Source organism: Hypanus sabinus, chromosome 8 (genome assembly GCF_030144855.1).
Source record: "Hypanus sabinus isolate sHypSab1 chromosome 8, sHypSab1.hap1, whole genome shotgun sequence".
Taxonomy (NCBI): Eukaryota; Metazoa; Chordata; class Chondrichthyes; order Myliobatiformes; family Dasyatidae; genus Hypanus; species Hypanus sabinus.
Genome location: NC_082713.1, coordinates 173,645,227 through 173,665,729, shown reverse-complemented (window position 1 = coordinate 173,665,729; position 20,503 = coordinate 173,645,227). Strand labels below are relative to the sequence as shown.

Sequence of the window (20,503 nt, the reverse complement as noted above, 5' to 3'; positions counted from 1 at the left end):
TGTTCCTCTCACCCACCTCCTCCTCCCTCGACAGGGAGTTCCACTCACCCACCTCCCTCTCCCCCGACGGGGTGTTCCACTCACCCACCTCCTCCTCCCTCGACAGGGAGTTCCACTCACCCACCTCCTCCTCCCCCGGCAGGGTGTTCCACTCACCCACCTCCTCCTCCCTCGACAGGGTGTTTCACTCACCCACCTCCTCCTCCCTCGACAGGGCGTTCCACTCACCCACCTCCTCCTCCCCCGACAGGGCGTTCCACTCACCCACCTCCTCCTCCCCCGACAGGGTGTTCCACTCACCCACCTCCTCCTCCCTCGACAGGGCGTTCCACTCACCCACCTCCTCCTCCCCCGACAGGGTGTTCCACTCACCCACCTCCTCCTCCCCCGGAGGTTGTTCCACTCACCCACATCCTCCTCCTCCGGAGGTTGTTCCACTCACCCACCTCCTCCTCCCCCGACAGGGAGTTTCACTCACACACCTCCTCCTCCCTCGACAGGGTGTTCCACTCACCCACCTCCTCCTCCCTCGACAGGGTGTTCCACTCACCCACCTCCTCCTCCCCCGACAGGGAGTTTCACTCACACACCTCCTCCTCCCCCCGACAGTGTGTTCCACTCACCTACCTCCTCCTCCCCCGACAGGGTGTTCCACTCAATCACCTCCTCCTCCCCCGACAGGGTGTTCCACTCACCCATCTCCTCCTCCCCCGACAGGGTGTTCCACTCAATCACCTCCTCCTCCCTCAACAGGGAGTTGCACTCACACACCTCCTCCTCCCCCGAAAGAGTGTTCCACTCACACACCTCCTCCTCCCCCGACAGAGTGTTCTACTCACCCACCTCCTCCTCCCTCGGAGGGTGTTCCATTCAACCACCTCCTCCTCCCCCGGCAGAGTGTTCCACACACCCACCACCCCCTGTGTAAAACAAAGAGCCTTTATTGCACATTGTAATCCTAATTGCCAAGGACATTTTATGGCCTTTTTGAGGCCTTGTCTGATTTCAATCTCCAAAACCTTGTTTGTGTTCAGTTGTCCTCACCTTGCACACCACCAGCTTCCATGTCCAGCACATAATTCTCCAGAAACTCTGCCATCTCGAACCGGATCCAACCACCAAACAAATCATTCCCACCCCACCACTTTCTGCTGGGATCACTCCCTACACGACCCCCCCCCCCCCCATCCATTCATCCCTCCCTACTGATTTCCTTCCTGGCACTTATCCTTGCGAGTAGAACAAGTGCAAACCTGCCCCTATACCTCCTCCCTCACTATCATCCAGGGCACTAAACAGTCCTTTGAGGTGAGCCGACACTTCATCTGTGAGTCTGTTGGGGTCATATATTGCATTCACTGCTCCCTGTGTGGCCTCTTGTATATCGGTGAGACCCAATGTAGATTAGGAGACTGCTTCGCCGAGCATCTACTCTCCATCCACCAGAACAAGCAGGATCTCCCAGTGGCCACCCAGTTTAATTCCATTTCCCATTCCCATTCTGATATGTCTATCCATGGCCTCCTGCACTGTCATGATGAGGCCACACTCAGATTGAAGAAACAACACCTTATATTCCATCTGGGTAGCCTCCAACCTGATAGCATGAACATCGATTTCTCAAACTTCTAATCTTCCCTCCCCCTACCTCCTTCACTATTCCCATCCCCTTTTCCCTTTCTCACCTTATATCCTTGCCTGCCCATTATCTCCCTCTGGTGCTCCTCCCACCCTTTTCTTTCTTCCATGGCCTTCTGTTCTCTCCTATTGGGAGTTTCCCTTCTCTAGCCCTGTATCTCTTTCACCAATCAACTTCCCAACTCTTCGCTTCGTGCCTCCCCCTCCCAGTTTCACCTATCACCTTGTGCTTCTCTCTCCCCTCAGCCCGAAACATCAACTGTCTGGCATGTAGAGTTCCTCCAGCATTTTGTGTGTTATATTCAGTTTATCTTTTTGATCAAACTTCCTGTACAAATTCTTCTGTCACCCATGGTTGCTGAACCCGACCATCTCTATCATACAGAACATGCTGGTCTGAAGCCCTAATCAAATCTCCTTCAATGGACTCCCACATGGCAAATGTGGGTTTATCATCATACTCCCAATCTCATGTCCAAACTTCCTGCTGATTATTGTTGCAATTAAATTTCCCCAAATTTAGCATTTTCATAAGAACAAGTCTTATCCTTATCTTTAACTATTTTAAAACTTGCAGAAGGAGCATCCCTTCTGAGCTTCAATTACCTGACCAGGCTCATTTCCCAATGTAAGGTTGAGTATATACCCCCTCCCCTGTTTGACTATCTACATTCTGTTTCAAGAAATCTTGAGTCACCTAACAAATTCTGCCTCATCTAAACTTATGGCACTAAAGAAGTGTCAGTCAATATTGAGGATGAGAGAAGATATTTTAAATTCAGTGACAAAAACAACCCTTTTGTTTTTACATCTTTCCATAATCTGTCCACTCATCTGCTGCTGGTGATTCAGAGGGCTGGGGTATGACCTTATCGTAGTGACTGCATTTTCCTGTTGCTAATGAGCTCTTCACAGTGTGTCCTCTCCATGTATAGCAGTTGCATGCCCCTGATCAATAGTATATCTCTGCCACCATTCCATCTGAAAGATCTATGCACTGGGACACTGATGTGCCAGTCCTACCCTTCTCTCAACCAGGTTTCTGTCATGGGTACAACATTGTAGTTCTATATATCAATCCCTGTTCTGAGTTCACTTCCTTACACATTATACCTCTTCATAAAAACATTTCCAGATTGTCTGTCCCACTGTGTTCATTATCCAGGTCAGGCACTCAGTTTTGGGACCTTATCTAAGGAAGAATGTGCTGGTATTGGAGAGGGTCCAGGGGAGGTTCATGAGGATGATTGCAGGAATGAAGGGGTTAATATATGAAGAGTGTTTGATGGTTCTGGCTTTTACTATTGGAATTTAGAAGAATGGTGGGGTTAGATCTCATTGAAATCTATTGAATACTGAAGGGCCAAGATTTGCAGAGTATATTTCCTATAGTGGGGGAGCCTAGGACCAGAGGGCACAGCCTCAGAATAGAGAGATATCTATTTAGAACGAGATAAGGAGGAATTTCTTTAGCTGGTATGTAGTGAATATGGGGAATTCGTTGCCACAGACAGCTGTGGAGGCCAAGTCATTGGGTATACTTAAAGCAGAGGTTGATAGGTACTTGATTAGTCAGAGCATCAAGGGTTATGGGAGGAGACAGGAGAATGGGGTTGAGAGGGTTAATAATTCAGCCATGATGGAGCAGACTTGATGGGCCATGTCCCCTAATTCTGTTCCTGTGCCATATTGGACAGTTGATCTAATGTCTATCTGCCACTGCTGATCAACTGCTCTGATTCCCACTCCCTTACTGCACCAGCTGAAACCCTCCTGAGTAGCCCAAGCAAATTGAGAGGAACAACAGCAGAGCAGCTTTTGTGGAGGCAGAAGGGTGGTCGAGGTTTTGGATTGAGACCCTGACTCAGGGCTAAGACAGTAGAGGGGAGATAATTGGTGTAAAGAGGTGAGTGGGAAGGCTTAGAGAGAGGGGCTGGGAGCTCGGGGTGGGGATGGGATGATAGGCAGATGAAGCTGGGTGAGTGGACAGAATAGGAAAAGGAGAAGAGTCTCTGTTCACCTTTTTCAGCTCCCCCTCCCTCAGTACCATCACCTCCCCACCAGCTTCCATCTGCCCATCACCCACATCTACCCATGCTCCTGCTCCCCAGGGACAGAGCAGTAAAGGAATCCTAACCACCCTTCTGCTTCTCGTCTTTGTCTTTGTGTAGTTGAGTGAAGAGTTGAAAGAGCAGCTGAACAAAGAGATGATGGAGAATTACGGGCAGCCAGGAGAGGGCAGCATCACCCAGTCCATCGATCGGCTTCAGCAAGACGTATGCAATTAACTTTCTACAATTTTCTTTCAGGAAGTGGGACTGTGCCTAATTCATGCTATTAAGTGTTTACAATAGAGGTCTCAGCACCAATCTTTGTAACACCAGTGGTCACAGACCATCTGCCAGAATAACAGCCTATTCTCTTTCTTCTATGGGCAAGGCAGTTCCAGATCCTAACTCCCAATTTACCTGGATCCCATGCTCTATCTTCTGAATCAACCTACGATGAAGGACCTGTCAAAGTCCATATAGATATTGTACACTGCCCTACCCTCATCAAACACCGTCACCTCCTCAAATAACCTAATGAAGTTTTAAGACATGACCTGTCCCGCACAAACCCGGCTGATTGTCCCTAAGTAGGCTGTGCCTTTCTAATTGTGAATAGACACTGTCCTTCAGTATCCTCTCCAACAGCTTCCCTATCATTGACATGAGGCTCGCTAACCTATAATTACCTGGATTATCCTTACAAAATGACATTTTCTAATCTCCAGACTTGGATGGGATTGTTGGTGATCTGATCAGTCAGCTTCTGGATGGACACAGATTGGCTGGGATGCTGGGTGGAGCAGTAGCCCACAGAATTTAATTCAGGCATGTGTGAGGAAATGCACCAGAGGGGATAACTTTACTCAACTTTACTTGCCCCATCACCGAACTATTCTCACAAACTATGGACTCACTTTCAAGGACTCTTCAACTCATGTACTCAATATTTATTGTTTTTCTTTGTATTTGCAGTTTGTTGTCTTATTAGTCGCTTGTCCATCCTGTTGGAGTGGTCTTTCATTGATTCTATTATGGTTCTTGGATTTATTGAGTATGTCCACAAAAAAATAAATCTCAGGATTGTATATAGTGACATATATGTACTTTGATAATAATTTTACTTTGAACTTTGGGAGGTCAAATAGGGCAGCGAGAATGAATGGCAGGGACCTTGGAATGTTGAGGTACAGAGAGATCTTTGGGTGGAAGTCCATAGCCCCTGAAAGATTACCAGATATCCATCCATTACAACGTGTGAGGATAGGGTAATGAGAAAGGTATTTAATAAGCTTTCTTCGTAGAGATGACACGTTGAGTGTAAGAGTTGAGTCGTGTTGCAGCTGTACGTACCATTGCTTAGGTAGCACTTGAGGTGTTGTACAGTTTATTCTAACTGCAACCTAGGACACTGAGGTGACCTTATTGAGGTTTGTAAAATTGAGAGGGGATGATTCATTCAGGTTGTTACAGCCAGAGGAAGTAATGGGGACAAGCTTACACTACCTATTAAATGCTCCCAATGGCATGCACCTCAAATAGCCTCTGACAATCAAGTTCAGCTCCTGGTCTTCACGTGTGGCTTAGCTACTAAGCCTGGCAGAACCATTTCTACTGACAGGAAAAGGGGCAAAGGCAGATTACTGGCACCTTAAAACCAGTTGCTTCAGGCAGATGGGCTCATGAGCTGTGGTTGGCAGCTCATCTAGGAGAAAGAAAATTCTGATATCAAACCTCCACTGTCTTGTGGGTATACCCACTCATGAGGAAGGCTTCAAGAGAATGCCCTGAGGGAAAAATCTGAAGTTGGAGTCCCTAAGGCAGTTCAACGTTGACTGCCAGCTCCTGCGATGCTGCTAGTGACGAACTGTATCACTGTCTGCCATTCCTTTGGGTTCTTCAGATTCATGGGAAGGGGAGCTTGCTACACGGGTAACAGCTGGCTCTCCATATTGTACTGCCCAGGCTTGAATATCGAGACAGCTCAGACACAAAATCCATGCCGACCCTGACCAATGGAGGCCTTAAAAATAGATAGGATGGATAGAACCTTTCTCCCACCACAGGAAGAACTAGAGAATACTGGTGTAAGGAGAGGGTGGAGAAATGGAAAGAGGATTTGAGGAACAGGTTTTTCCACACAAAGCGGGCTGGTAATCTGGAATGAGGTCCAGGGGATGTGGCAGCAATGTTTAAAGAGATTTGGATAGGTACTGGGAGATAAAATTATGAGGAGTATAGATAGGGTAAATGGAAGCAGACTTTTTCACTGAGGTTAGGTGGGACTACAACTAGACATCATGGGTGTTACAAGAATCACCCCTTGTAATGATGATCAGTGAGGCACAGAAAATCTGTATTTGACAAGTAACTCATTATTTCAACTAAAAAGCATGAGGGTTCACACTCTATTTCCATGTGTGCTCCCTACTAGAATTCCCTGATACTCTATGAACAGTTAATGAAGAGAAACGATATTACTCAGGAAAAGAGTCTACGCAGGCCATTGTTCCTCGCAGTCCCAATCTCCACGTGTCCGTGGGGTCCTCCTTATCCACGACGGTTGGTCTCTGCCTCCTGGAGAGTTATTGCCCCTGCGTATTGGGGCTCCTGAGTCTTGTACAGTTCCTCATCAATTGATCTCCATCCATTTGGCTCAAGGTCACCTGACCTACCTGGGTCACCTTCTTACTGGTCATTGAACAAGACTACAACCAACATTGTTTCATGGTCTACCCACCTCAGCCTTGTGATTTGTGCCTTTACACTCTGACTGGTCCAAGCCAGTTAAATGAGGCAACCCAGGCAGAGTCTAATGAGATTACAGATTGCAAGTCTGGCATCTTACATAACAAGTAGCTACTCCTCTGAGAATGGTCTCAGGCTTATTGCTCTGATTAGATTGTCCCAGAGTCAAGAATCAGTTCAGAGTCCACGCCCTTTACGTAACACATGGCTACTTGTTTGAGAATGGTCTCAGTTTAGCAGATCACTACCTGAAGCTTCCTGTGTCCACACTCAGTTGCTTTCATTAGATTATCCAAGAGCAAGAATCAGTTGAGAGTCCAGAAAATGGGGACAACTGGCTTGTCTGCTTCTCCTGTCCTTGACTGTAGTTTCTTCGGGCCAACATGGGTTAAGGGTGAAAGGAGAAAAGTTTAAGGGGAACATGAGGGGAATCTTCTTCATTCAGTGGGTCATGAGAGTGTGGAATGAGCTGCCAGCACAAGTGGTGTAGGTGAGGTCAATTCCAACATTTAAGAGAAGTTTGAATAGGTACATGGATGGTAGGGGTACAGAGGGCTATGGTTCTAGTGGAGGTCAATGGGAGTAGGCAGTTTAAGCGGTTTTGGTATGGACTAGATGGGCCAAAGGGCCAGACTTTCGTGCTGCATTTCTCTATGACTCTGAAAGAAGTTAGAGGGACACAGGCCTAATGCCGACAAAGGGTAGAGTGGAATCATAGTGAAGTGGGCTGGTGAGAGACTAGTGGATAATTTCAGATTCAGATTCAGTTTATTGTCATTTAAAAACCACAAATGCAATGCAGTTAAAAAATGAGACAATGTTCCTCCAGAATGATATCAACAAAGCACATGACAAAATAGACTACACCAGAAAATCCACATAACATTTGGTAATCCCCAGTCCAGAGTATGGAGAGGCTGCTGCGTATTAACATTGCACTACTATCTTAGCGCATTCCCCGGAAAGGAGCTCCAAATCCCCAGACAAAACAAGACCAAAAACTAAAGCTATAAGACCTGCACAAAACCACATAGTTACAACAGTGCAAACAATAGCATAATTTGATTAAAAAAACAGACCATGGGCATGGTAAAAATAGTCCAAAGATGTTAAGAGACTCTAAGTTCGAAAGAAACCACAACACAGTTTCCACAAGTCCCCAGACAGACTCGCCATCCCACGCCGGTGGCAGAAGGGAATACCCCCGCTATGGACTTCCACGGCGCCGCCCGACTCAGCCTCGCAGACGCAGCACACACTGAAAGCGACCTAATTGCAGCGGACTCCGAGTCCGTCGAACCTCCGTGCCTCCGACCATCCCCTCCGGCACAGCTTCTCCGAGCACCATCCTCTGCCGAGCATATTAAGACGTTCCCACCAACAGCCACCGGCAACGCGACCCCAAGGACTGAGGGCCTGTTCTTCCCAGCAGTTTTCTAATTCTGCTGGAACTGCAAACCCTTGGGAAGAAAAGACACGGTAAAAATGCCCAGATGTAATATTTGGAAGCAGTGAGGCTGGTGGGTGTGGGAGCTGGGCTCTGAATTTTACGAGAATGATATTGAAGTTTGAACAAGGCTGGATCCAGAAATGATTTAATGCTGTCCTGTGTTTGCTGCTGCTGGATCCCGCAGACTCTCTGAGAAACGACAGCCATTACATACAAACATGCTGCATTTCAAACAGCAAGCAGCTGCTCTGTGTGACATGGCAGGAAGCGAGGGAGGTGGCTGGGACCAGGATCTATAGGGCAACAGCTTTATTTACCCTATCTATACCCTTCATAATTTTGTATACCTCTATCAAATATCTCAGTCTTCTACACACTAGACAATAAAGTCCTAACCTATTTAACCTCTTCCTATAACTTAGGTCCTCAAGTCCTAACAACTTCCTTGTAAATTTTCTCTGCATTGTTTCAATCATTCACATTTTTCCTGTAGGTAGGTGACCAAAAATTAGGCTTCATCAATGACTTATATAACTTCAACATAACGTCCCTTGAAGTAATTGTGGCTTTCTCTCTGTCTGTGAGGGGAGGTGGGAGATGACTATATGAGAAAATGCCCAGGGGATGTGAATGAAAGTGGAGGGCTGTCTTTGATGTGCTCGGCTGCTGTGTTCCTGTCATTGATGTCAACACATCCTCCAACTGCAGTGTTATTGCACGCCACGTGTGGTAAACAGGGCCATTCTACCTAACACTGTTGCCTGTTGCTTGAATCTCACAGCACAATCTCTCCTGTTGTCTCTGACACCTAAGGCCATCTAATCCCATCAGCCTGTATATGGTCCATATCTCTCCATTCTCTGCCTATCCATGTGCCTCTCGAGTGTCTCTATTTTCTAACTGCATCCACCACCACTGACCACTGACAGCACATTCCAGGCACCCACCACTCCTTGTGTAAAACAAAAATCATCCCCAGTAAATCTCCATCTCTGCACTGGAATTACCCAGTGGCCTATTTGGAGAGGAGAAGAAAGAATCCTCTCTCTGCCACTCAGTATGCCTCCCCTGGAGATAATGAACAATACAGAATGGCCCACAATTCTTAGTTTGACTTTGGCAAACAACATTCACAAAAGATGACACTGACTGCACCTTCCTCTGTTGTAGTTTAAATGCTGTGGCAGCAACAGCTCGTCTGACTGGCAGGACAGTGTCTACATTCTCTCCCCTGACTCGGGTGACAGGCTTGTACCTGACAGTTGTTGTAAAACTGTAACAGAGGCCTGTGGCCAACGAGACCACCCATCAAATGTCTACAAGGTAGAGGTAAGAAACACTTTTCTGGAAGTAAAATCTCATCAACTGTTAAATATGTATTTGTACCAACATACTTACAATGGTCCTTGGTTCTGCTTGTCTCCTGGGCCCCTACTAGTGAAGGACACCACCAGGAAGTAGGTTCTATTCCCCTCTTGGAACCTAGAGAGGAAGAATTAAGATGAGCAGGAGAGTGAAGAAGGGGCTGGGTTGGGAGTTAGTTCAGAGGGGTTAGTGGGGGTAAGAATGAGGTAGCGACCACAATTCTATCTCCTTTACCATAGTGGCTGGAGAATGATAAGAGGAGACAATTTGGGAAAATATTTAATTGTGGTAGGGGGAAATATGCTATTAGGCAGGAACATAAATTGGAAGATGTTCTCAGGGAAATGCACAGCAGAAATGTGGCAAATATTCAGGGAACATTTGCATGGTATTCTGCATAGGTATGTACCATTGAGGCAGGGAAAGGATGGTAGGGTAAAAGAACCATGGTGTACAAACTATGTAGAAAATCTAATTAAGAAAAGAAAAGCTTATGAAAGGTTCAAGAAACTAGGTACTGTTAGAGCTCTAGAAAATTACAGGAGTGAGTGCCAGGAAGGAGCTCAAAAATGAAATTAGGAGAGCTAGAAGGGGCCGTGAGAAGGCCTTGGAGAGCAGGATTAAGGAAAACCCCAAGACATTCCACAAGTATATGAAGAACAAGAGGATGAGCCGTGTGGGAATAGGATCAATCAGGTGTGAGGGTGGAAACATGTGCATGGAGCTGGAGGGGGTTGTGGATGTACTTAATGAATATTTTGCTTCTGTATTCACCAGGGAAAAGGACCTTGGCAATTGTGGGGATGACTTACAACAGACTGAAATGCTTGAGTGTATAGATGTTAAGATAGAGGATGTGCTGGAGCTTTCAAAAAGCATTAAGTTAAATAAGTTGCTGGGAGTGGATGAGATGTACCCCAGGCTACTGTGGGAAGTGAAGGAGGAGATTGCTGAGCCTCTGGTAATGATCTTTGCATCAGCTATCGGGATGGGAGAAGTACCAGAGGATTGAAAGGTTGCAAGCATTATTCCCTTGTTCAAGAAAGGGAGTAAAGATAACCCAGGGAATTATAGACCAGTGAGTCGTACGTCAGTGGTGGGCAAGTTGTTGGAGAAGATCCTGAGAGGCAGGTTTTATGAGCATTTGGGGAGACATAATCTGATTAGGGATAGTAATCATAGCTTTGTCAAGGACAGGTCATGCCTTACAAACCTGATTGAATTCCTTGAGGAAGTAACAAAACACATTGATGAAGGTGGAGAGAGTGTATATGGACTTCAGTAAGGCATTTGATAAGGTTCACCATGCAAGGCTCCTTCAGAAAGTAAGGAGGTATGGGATCCAAGGAGACCTTGCTTCATGGATCCAGAATTGGCTTGCCAACAGAAGGCAAAGGGTGGTTGTAGGTGGTCTGTATTCTGCATGGAGGATGGTGACCAGTGGTGTTCCACAGGGATCTGTTCTGGGACTCCTCCTCTTTGTGATTTTTATAAATAACCTGGATGAGGAAGTAGAAGGGTGGGTTAGTAAATTTGCTGATAACACAAAAGTTGGGGTGTTGTGGATAGTGTGTCAGAGGTTACAGCACGGCATTGATAGGATGCAGAACTGGGCTGCGAAGTGGCGGATGGAGTTTAACCCAGTTAAGTTAATTTTGGTAGGTCAAATTTGATGACAGAATGTAATGGTAAGACTCTTTGCAATGTGGAAGATCAGCAAGATTTTGGGGGTCCATGTCCATAGGACACTCAAAGCTGCTGTGCAGATTGACAGTGTTGTTAAGAAGGCGTATGGTATGTTGGCATTCATCAACCGTGGGAGTGAGTTCAAAAGCTGTGAGGTAGTTTTATAGTGATATAAGACCTAAGTAAGTCCCCACTGGGAGTACTGTGTTCAGCTCTGGTCACCTCACTACAGAAGGATGTGGATACTGTAGAGAGAGTACAGAGGAGATTTACAAGGATGTTGCCTGGATTGGGGTTCATGCCTTATGAGAATTGGTTGAATGAACTCGGCCTTTTCTCCTTGGAGCAGTGGAGGATGAGAGATGACCTGATAGAGGTGTATAAGATGATGAGAGGCATTGATAGTGTGGATAGGCAGAGGCTTTTTCCCAGGGCTGGAATAGGTAACACAAAGGCGCATAGTTTTAAGCTGCTTGGAAATAGGTACAGAGGGAATGTCAGGGGTAAGTTATTCACACAGAGAGTGGTGGGTTCATGGAATGCACTGCTGGCGGCGGTGGTAAATGTAGATACAACAGGGTCTTTTTGAGACTCTCAGATGAGTACATAGAACTTAGCAAATTAGAGGGCTATGCGGTAGGGAAATTCTAGGCAGCTTCTAGAGAAGGTTACATGGTCAGCACAACATTGTGGGCCGAAAAGCCTGTAATGTGCTGTAGATTTCTGTGTTTTTATGTTTTTTTCCGTTAACTCCAAGGTAAATGTATCAATGAATGATGAGAATTGTTCATTGCTCTTAAATGTGTTGAGGCTGGAGGAATCTTCATTGATGCTGCACCTTCAGTGATATTTTACTCCTCTTCCCTGAGCTGTGATCTGAACTGCACACCAAGGAATGCTGTGAGTTTGGTGGGTGCACAACTTTCCATCTTGATTCCTGCTCTGTGTAAGAGAGGGTTGGGGGGTATAGGCAGGGAGGCAGTAGCCTGGTGTGTGAAGGCGCCATGACCTTATTGAAGGTATAGTGCTGGATGACACGTGCCTGATGCTTGATCCAATAAGAACACCGTCGCAGGAATAATAAGATGAGTTACAGGAATTTTAGAAGGACCTCATAGTGACCTTCTGTAGGAATGTACAAATGTGGAGGTCTTGAAAGTCTTCAGAACTTGGTGACATTCCAGGAGTTTAATGATCTGGGCAATAGTTTGTAAAGTTAATGGGTATCTATGCCATTGTACCAATTCACTTTCCACTCTTTCAGGCTCTTGTTTGTTCAGAAGATGTGATGTCACTGACAAAGCCAGCACTCATTGGCCACACAAAATGTCCCCACACTGAAGGGCAATTAAAACTCACTCTGTTTAGGGTCACACAATCCATAGTGGGCAAGAACCACAGACTTCTGCCCCTGAAGGAGTTCTTTGAAACAGAGAATATTTGACAAACTGAGATTTTCATAGTTGTTGTCAAAAAGAATATTTCTTTCTTTTCGAGTCATAGGGAAGTACATCACAGAAATAAGCCCTTCAGTCCATCTAGTCCATGCTGAAACATTTAAACTCCCTACTCTCATCGACTTTCACTGAGATAATAGCCCTACCATCCATGTACTTATCTAAACTTCGAAACATTGAAATGGAGCTCACGTGCACCACTTGTGCTGGCAGTTCATTCCACACTTCCACAAATCTCTGAGTGAAGAATTTTCCTCAAATATTCCACAGAAACATACAAACATAGAAAACCTACAGCACAACACAGGCTCTTTGGCCCACAAACTTGTGCCAAACATGTCCCTATCTTAGAATTATCTAGGTTTTATGCATAGCCATCTATTTTTCTAATCTCCATGTAGCCCTCCAGGAGTCTCATAAAAGACCCTATTGTATCCACCTCCACCACCGCTACCGGCAGCCCATTCCACGCACTCACCACTCTCTGCGTAAAAGAAATTACCCCTGACATCTCCTCTGTACCTACTTCCAAGCACCTTAAACCTGGGAAAAAGCCTCTGACTATCCACATGATCAATGCCTATCATCATCTTATACACCTCTATCAGGTCACTTCTCATCCTTTGTCACTCCAAGGAGAAAAGGCCGACTTCACTCAACCTATTCTCATAAGGCACGCTCCCCAATCCAGGCAACATACTTGTAAATCTCCTCTGCACCCTTTCTATGGCTTCCACATCCTTCCTGTATTGAGGCAACCAAAACTGAGCACAGTACTCCAAGTGGGGTCTGACCAAGGTCCTATATAGCTGCAACATTACCTCTCAGCTCCTAAATTCAATTCCAAGATTGATGAAGGCCAATACACCGTATGCCTTCTTAACCACAGAGTCACCCTGTGCAGCTGCTTTGAGCATCCTATGGACTCGGACCCCAAGATCCCTCTGATCCTCCACACTGCCAAGAGTCTTAATACTATATTAACACTATATTCTGCCACCATATTTGACCTACCAAAATGAACCACTTCACACTTATCTGGGTTGAACTCCATCTGCCACTTCTCAGCACACTTTTGCATCCTATCAGTATCCCGCTGTAACCTCTGACAGCCCTCCACACTATAAACAAAACCTCCAACCTTGGTGTCATCTGCAAACTTATGAACCTATACTTCCTCATCCAGGTCCTTTATAAAAATCACAAAGAGTAAGGGTCCCAGAACAGATCCCAAGGCACATTTTATATCCAATTATTTATATCCAATTTAAATAAATTGATCCCAACTTTGCTACAGCTAATTAAATCATTTGGTGAGATTTCAGGATACAAAGTGAATAATACTAAATCCTCTATATTACTGCTCAACACTAATGAAAGAAGGGATCCAATTTCGGAAGTAATCCAATTTAATGTTGTACAACAGTTTAAGTATTTGGGAGTAGAGATTCTGCCTAGGTTAGAACATATTGTTAATGCTAATTATGACCCCTTATTAATAAGTCAATTGAAAGATGGGTGGCTCTACCAATACCTACAATTGGGAGAATCAACATTCTAAAAATGAAGATACTACCAAAGCTGCTCTATCTATTCCAAAATATTCCTTTGCCACCACCTTTAGACCTGTTCTCAAAAATCAAAAAGATATTTTTGAGATTTATATGGAACAATAGGAGAGCAAGACTTCGTTTATCATTATTGTATTTGCCATTTGATTGAGGGGGTCTAAAATGTCCAAACGTCATGTGGTATTATTGGGCTGTACAGCTGAGAACTATTATGCTCTATTTTTCAACAAATGATCCTCCTCATTGGATAGAAATAGAATCTCACAGTCTAAGATTACCTCTTCCTTTATACATATACTCAGATACAGTTAAAAAATTATGGAAGCAAGCTAAAAATCCAATTGTAAAGCTCATGATAAAGGTATGGTATGATGTAAAAAAATATTTAAAGGAACCATATGTATTATCACAAGATAGTCCAATATGGGGCAATCAGTTCTTTGTACCAGGAAGAGCAGATGCGACATTTAAAGAATGGAAATCCAAGGGACTTGAAATGATTCAAAGCCTTTATTTAGCAGACTCAGACATTATGATGTCTTTTGAGGAGCTGAGGTGTACCCTTAACCTCAATAGTAAACATTTCTACAAGTACCTCCAGCTAAGAAGTTTTGTTAAGGTAAACCAAAACAACACACTTACCAAACCCCTACATTTACACTTAGAAAAAATTAAGATAAAGGACAGTTTGAGAAAGGGTATCATTTCAGAATTTTATAATTTGCAGGTACCTTGCTCATCTGAAAATTCACAATGCAAATTGAAAATTTGGGAGGAAAATTTGCAGCTTAGAATTTCAGACGAAGAGTGGAAAACAGCTTGTACCAATGCTTGTACTAAGTCAATAAACACTCACCTTAAATTGATACAGTACAAATGGTTAACGTTGACATATGTCACACCAGTAGAATTAAATTGATAAAACAAAAACATATCAGACATATGCACAAAATGTACAGAAGCTAGAGGTACATTGTTTCATTGTATGTGGCAATGTGGAGAGACTGGAGCATTTTGGAAAGAGGTACGAGCTATAATCGAGAAAATTATTTCAAAACAAGTTTCACTGGACCCTAAACTCTTTCTGTTGGGTTTGTACTTAGAGAAGCACAATTACAGTAAAAATGAACAAGCATTTATAGATCTCAGCTTACCTCATGCTAAAAAATGTATTGCACAATTATGGAAAAGTACTCATAGATCAGGCACTACTCAATGGATAAGGCAGATGTTATCAGGTCTCCCACTGGAAAGGATAACCTATATATTAAGGTCTAAACAGCAGATATTTGCGAATATATGGAGACCCTTCATTAACTATGTCAAGAATTTGGACTTAACAGAAGATTAAAAGAGTATTACCTGCTGTAGACAATGCAGCTTCCAAACTTGTAGAAAATTTATATTATTTATTTATTGATTTTTGAATTGTATTATAAATATCTGTTAAATTTTACACATTTTTATATATAGATTACCACTTGTTGAAATAGGAGTAACATTTTTTGTGTTTTTTTGTGTGTGTTGTCTTGTTTGTTGTGTTAATACTGCAACTTCTGTATTTTCTGAATAATATAAGGAAAGTATAGGAAGATAAAAGCTGTATTTTATGGTACTAAAATGCAAATAAACATATTGTGGCAAAAAAAGTTATAAGGCTAATAGGAAGAAGCTTAAGAAGGAAATTAGTAGAGTCAGAAAGGGCCATGAGAAGGCCTTGGGGGGCAGAATCAAGGAAAACCCCAAGGCATTCTACAAATATGTGAAGAGCAAGAGGATAAGACATGAAAGAATAGGACCTATCAAGTGTGACAGTGGGAAAGTGTGTATGGAACCGGAGGAAATAGCAGAGGTACTTAATGAATACTTTACTTCAGTATTCACTTATGGAAAAGGATCTTAGAGATGGTAGTGATGACTTTGGCAGACTGAAAAGCTTGAGCATGTAGATATTAAAAAAGAAGATGTGCTGGAGCTTTTGGAAAGCATCAGTTGGATAAGTCACCGGGACCAGATGAGATGTACCCCAGGCTACTGTGGGAGGCGAGGGAGATTGCTGAGCCTCTGGGGGTGATCTTTGCATCATCAATGGGCACGGGAGAGGTTCTGGAGGATTGGAGAGTTGCAAATGTTGTTCCTTTATTCAAGAAAGGGAGTAAAGATTATAGATCAGCGAGTCTTACCTTATGGTTGGTAAGTTGATGGAGAAGATCCAGAGAGGCAGGATTTATGAACATTTGGCGAGGTATTAGGAACAGGGGAGTTACTGTTCCCCGCTGTGTGACTGTTTAACTGTTACTGCTCCAATCATGTGACTGTTACTGCTCATGTGGTGTGGGTGTGTGTCTGTTCTTGTTCTCCACAGTGAGACTGTGTGACTGTCACTGTTACCTACTGTGTGACTGTGTGTCTTGATACTGCTCCCTGCAGTGAGACTTTGTGACTGTTACTACTCCCCACTGTATGACTGACTGTTATTGTTCCCTGTGGTGTGACTGTTACTGTTCCCTGCTGTGAGATAGTGTGACCGTTACTGATCCCCGCAGTGTGGCTGTTACTGCTCCCGCAGTGTAACTGTGTGACTGTTACTGTTTGCCATGGTGTGACTGCTAGTGATCTGCACTGTGCGATTGTATCACTTCTACTGCTTCCTCAGTGTGACTGTGTGGCTGTTACAGTTCCTGCTGTGTGACAATGTGACTGCAACTGCTCCCTGCATTGTGACTGTGTTACCGTTCCATACTGTGAGACTGTGTAACCGTTACTGCTTCCCGAGCTGTGGCTGAGTCACTATTACTGCAGCTGTTGTGTGACTGTTCAGCTCCCCACAGTGAGACTGTGTGACTGTTACCATTCCCTGCAATGTGATTGTCTGACTGTTACCATTCCCTGCAATGTGATTGTGTGACTGTTACCATTCCCTGCAATGAGACTGTGTGACTGTTACCATTCCCTGCAGTGAGACTGTGCGACTGTTATCATTCCCCTCAGTGTGACTGTTATCATTCCCCTCAGTGTGACTGTGTGACTGTTATCATTCCCCTCAGTGTGACTGTGTGACTGTTAACATTCCCTGCAGTGAGACTGTGTGACTGTTACCATTCCCTGCAATGAGACTGTGTGACTGTTACCATTCCCTGCAATGAGACTGTGACTGTTACCATTCCCTGCAATGTGACTGTGTGACTGTTAACATTCCCTGCAGTGAGACTGTGTGACTGTTACCATTCCCTGCAATGTGACTGTGTGACTGTTAACATTCCCTGCAGTGAGACTGTGTGACTGTTACCATTCCCTGCAATGAGACTGTGTGACTGTTACCATTCCCTGCAATGTGACTGTGTGACTGTTACCATTCCCTGCAATGAGACTGTGTGACTGTTATCATTCCCTGCAGTGAGACTGTGTGACTGTTAACATTCCCTGCAGTGAGACTGTGTGACTGTTACCATTCCCTACAATGTGACTGTGTGACTGTTATCATTCCCTGCAATGAGACTGTGTGACTGTTATCATTCCCTGCAATGTGACTGTGTGACTGTTACCATTCCCTGCAATGAGACTGTGTGACTGTTAACATTCCCTGCAGTGAGACTGTGTGACTGTTACCATTCCCTGCAATGTGACTGTGTGACTGTTAACATTCCCTGCAATGTGACTGTGTGACTGTTAACATTTCCTGCAATGAGACTGTGTGACTGTTACCATTTCCTGCAATGAGACTGTGACTGTTACCATTCCCTGCAATGAGACTGTGTGACTGTTACCATTTCGTGCAATGAGACTGTGTGACTGCTACCATTTCCTGCAATGAGACTGTGTGACTGTTACCATTCTCTGCAATGAGACTGTGACTGTTACCATTCCCTGCAATGAGACTGTGTGACTGTTACCATTTCCTGCAATGAGACTGTGTGACTGTTACCATTCTCTGCAATGAGACTGACTGTTACCATTCCCTGCAATGAGACTGTGTGACTGTTACCATTTCCTGCAATGTGATTGTGTGACTGTTACCATTCCCTGCAATGAGACTGTGTGACTGTTATCATTCCCTGCAATGTGACTGTGTGACTGTTACCATTCCCTGCAATGAGACTGTGTGACTGTTACCATTCCCTGCAATGAGACTGTGTGACTGTTAACATTTCCTGCAATGTGACTGTGTGACTGTTACCATTCCCTGCAATGAGACTGTGTGACTGCTACCATTCCCTGCAATGTGACTGTGTGACTGTTAACATTTCCTGCAATGTGACTGTGTGACTGCTACCATTCCCTGCAATGTGACTGTGTGACTGTTACCATTCCCTGCAATGTGACTGTGTGACTGTTACCATTCCCTGCAATGTGACTGTGTGACTGTTATCATTTCCTGCAATGAGACTGTGTGACTGTTATCATTCCCTGCAGTGAGACTGTGTGACTGTTAACATTCCCTGCAGTGAGACTGTGTGACTGTTACCATTCCCTACAATGTGACTGTGTGACTGTTATCATTCCCTGCAATGAGACTGTGTGACTGCTACCATTTCCTGCAATGAGACTGTGTGACTGTTACCATTCTCTGCAATGAGACTGTGACTGTTACCATTCCCTGCAATGAGACTGTGTGACTGTTACCATTTCCTGCAATGAGACTGTGTGACTGTTACCATTCTCTGCAAAGAGACTGACTGTTACCATTCCCTGCAATGAGACTGTGTGACTGTTACCATTTCCTGCAATGTGATTGTGTGACTGTTACCATTCCCTGCAATGAGACTGTGTGACTGTTATCATTCCCTGCAATGTGACTGTGTGACTGTTACCATTCCCTGCAATGAGACTGTGTGACTGTTACCATTCCCTGCAATGAGACTGTGTGACTGTTAACATTTCCTGCAATGTGACTGTGTGACTGTTACCATTCCCTGCAATGAGACTGTGTGACTGCTACCATTCCCTGCAATGTGACTGTGTGACTGTTAACATTTCCTGCAATGTGACTGTGTGACTGCTACCATTCCCTGCAATGAGACTGTGTGACTGTTAACATTTCCTGCAGTGAGACTGTGTGACTGTTAACATTCCCTGCAATGAGACTGTGTGACTGCTACTGCTCCTGCTTTGTGACTGTTACTGTTCCCCGCTGTGAGGCACTGTGGCTGTTACTGTTCCCTGCAGTGTGACTGTGCTGTCTTTACGACAGTTATTTAGTTTATAATATTTTCGCTTAGTAATTCATTCGATAGTGTTTTCTAGTTAGAATTAGAAGTGTTCAAAGTATATTCATTGCATATAAAATATATCGGCATGCGATGACGTCACATCCGGTTTCGCCGCGTCTTGTGGGAAAGTACCGGTTTGAAATTAGCGCGAGGGTGGGGGCTTAACACGAGGCACACCTGAGCAGAAGTTGTTTTGCAGGCATGAGAAATCACAGTGAGAGCAACGCTTTTTCACCATATGTTAATGTGAAGAGTGAACAGTAAATGGTTAATCTTACTGCGATCTGGTTCTTATTAACTGTGGTTTATCTCGATGTTAAATTCGGCGTTCGTTACACGTGAAGGAGAATGTTACAGTGACTCTCGTTGTCACATCTTGGTTGCAGGAATTTAGAAGAATGAGAGGGTTCTCAATGAAATCTGTCGAATGTTGAAAGTCTTTGACAGATTGGACTTAAAGAGGATGTTTTCTATACCCTTTAGAATATTGATGAGGGGGCACTTCTTCAGCCAGAGGGTGGTGAAGCTGTAGAATTCATTGACACAGACGGCAGTGAAAGCCAAGTCATTAGGTATATTTAAAGTAGTGTTTCATAGATTTTTCATCAGTCAGGGTGTCAGTGGTTATGGGGAGAAGACAGGAGAATGGGGTTGGAAAGGTTAATAAATCAACCTTGGTGGAGTGGCCTCATTCTGTTCCTATATCTTATGGTGTTACCATCTTGTGGTGTTTATAATTATGTTCACCTTGCCTCTGGAAGGGGAGCAGAATTTCAGAAGTTGTCTCACCGCCACTTTCTTTGGAGCAGTTAAGGGTAGTCAATAAATGCTAGCTATATCTGTGAAACAATTAACAGATAGATAGATAGATAGATAAATAAGCCATCTCTGGATAATCATTGCTGTGATATAAAGTCATCCTCTTGCATCTGTGTGAAGAGTTATGCATCCGGGGAGAAGATGCTCAGCTCTGGCTGATCTTATAGGTCGATACCCTCCCTTCCCCTCCTTCTCTCCAGCACTAGACTATTAATTATCACCTATCCTAAACCATCAGTCACTCACTGGATCTTCCTGTGTAAATGGAAATTTTCCCCAGTGTCCATTGTTTTGTACACTGTCACAATATTTGCTTTGCTTCAGATTTCAGTGTGCGTTTCTGTGTTACTGCGTGAGTCCTGGCACACAGTTTGGGCCAATTTGAAGCATTGTGTGTTTTCTTTGGAATGTGTTGGCAGGGAGGATGCCTCGTCGTTCTGGAGCAGGTATTTGCAGATCACCTGTTGATCATGGGAGCTGTTGGCATTGGCGTGGCCTGCCTGCAGGTAAT

At 44.4% G+C, this 20,503-nt stretch overlaps 1 protein-coding gene across 1 annotated transcript in view; it reads left to right on the top strand.

Annotated features, from left to right (window-relative positions):
* The window catches only part of tspan11 (tetraspanin 11), an 82,615-nt gene that overhangs the window by 19,080 nt on the left and 43,032 nt on the right, over positions 1–20,503 (top strand). The window contains exons 4-6 of the mRNA XM_059976615.1: positions 3,810–3,914; positions 9,055–9,213; positions 20,412–20,498. Of these exons, the coding sequence (XP_059832598.1) occupies positions 3,810–3,914; positions 9,055–9,213; positions 20,412–20,498 (351 nt within the window). The remainder of the gene's footprint in view (positions 1–3,809; positions 3,915–9,054; positions 9,214–20,411; positions 20,499–20,503) is intronic.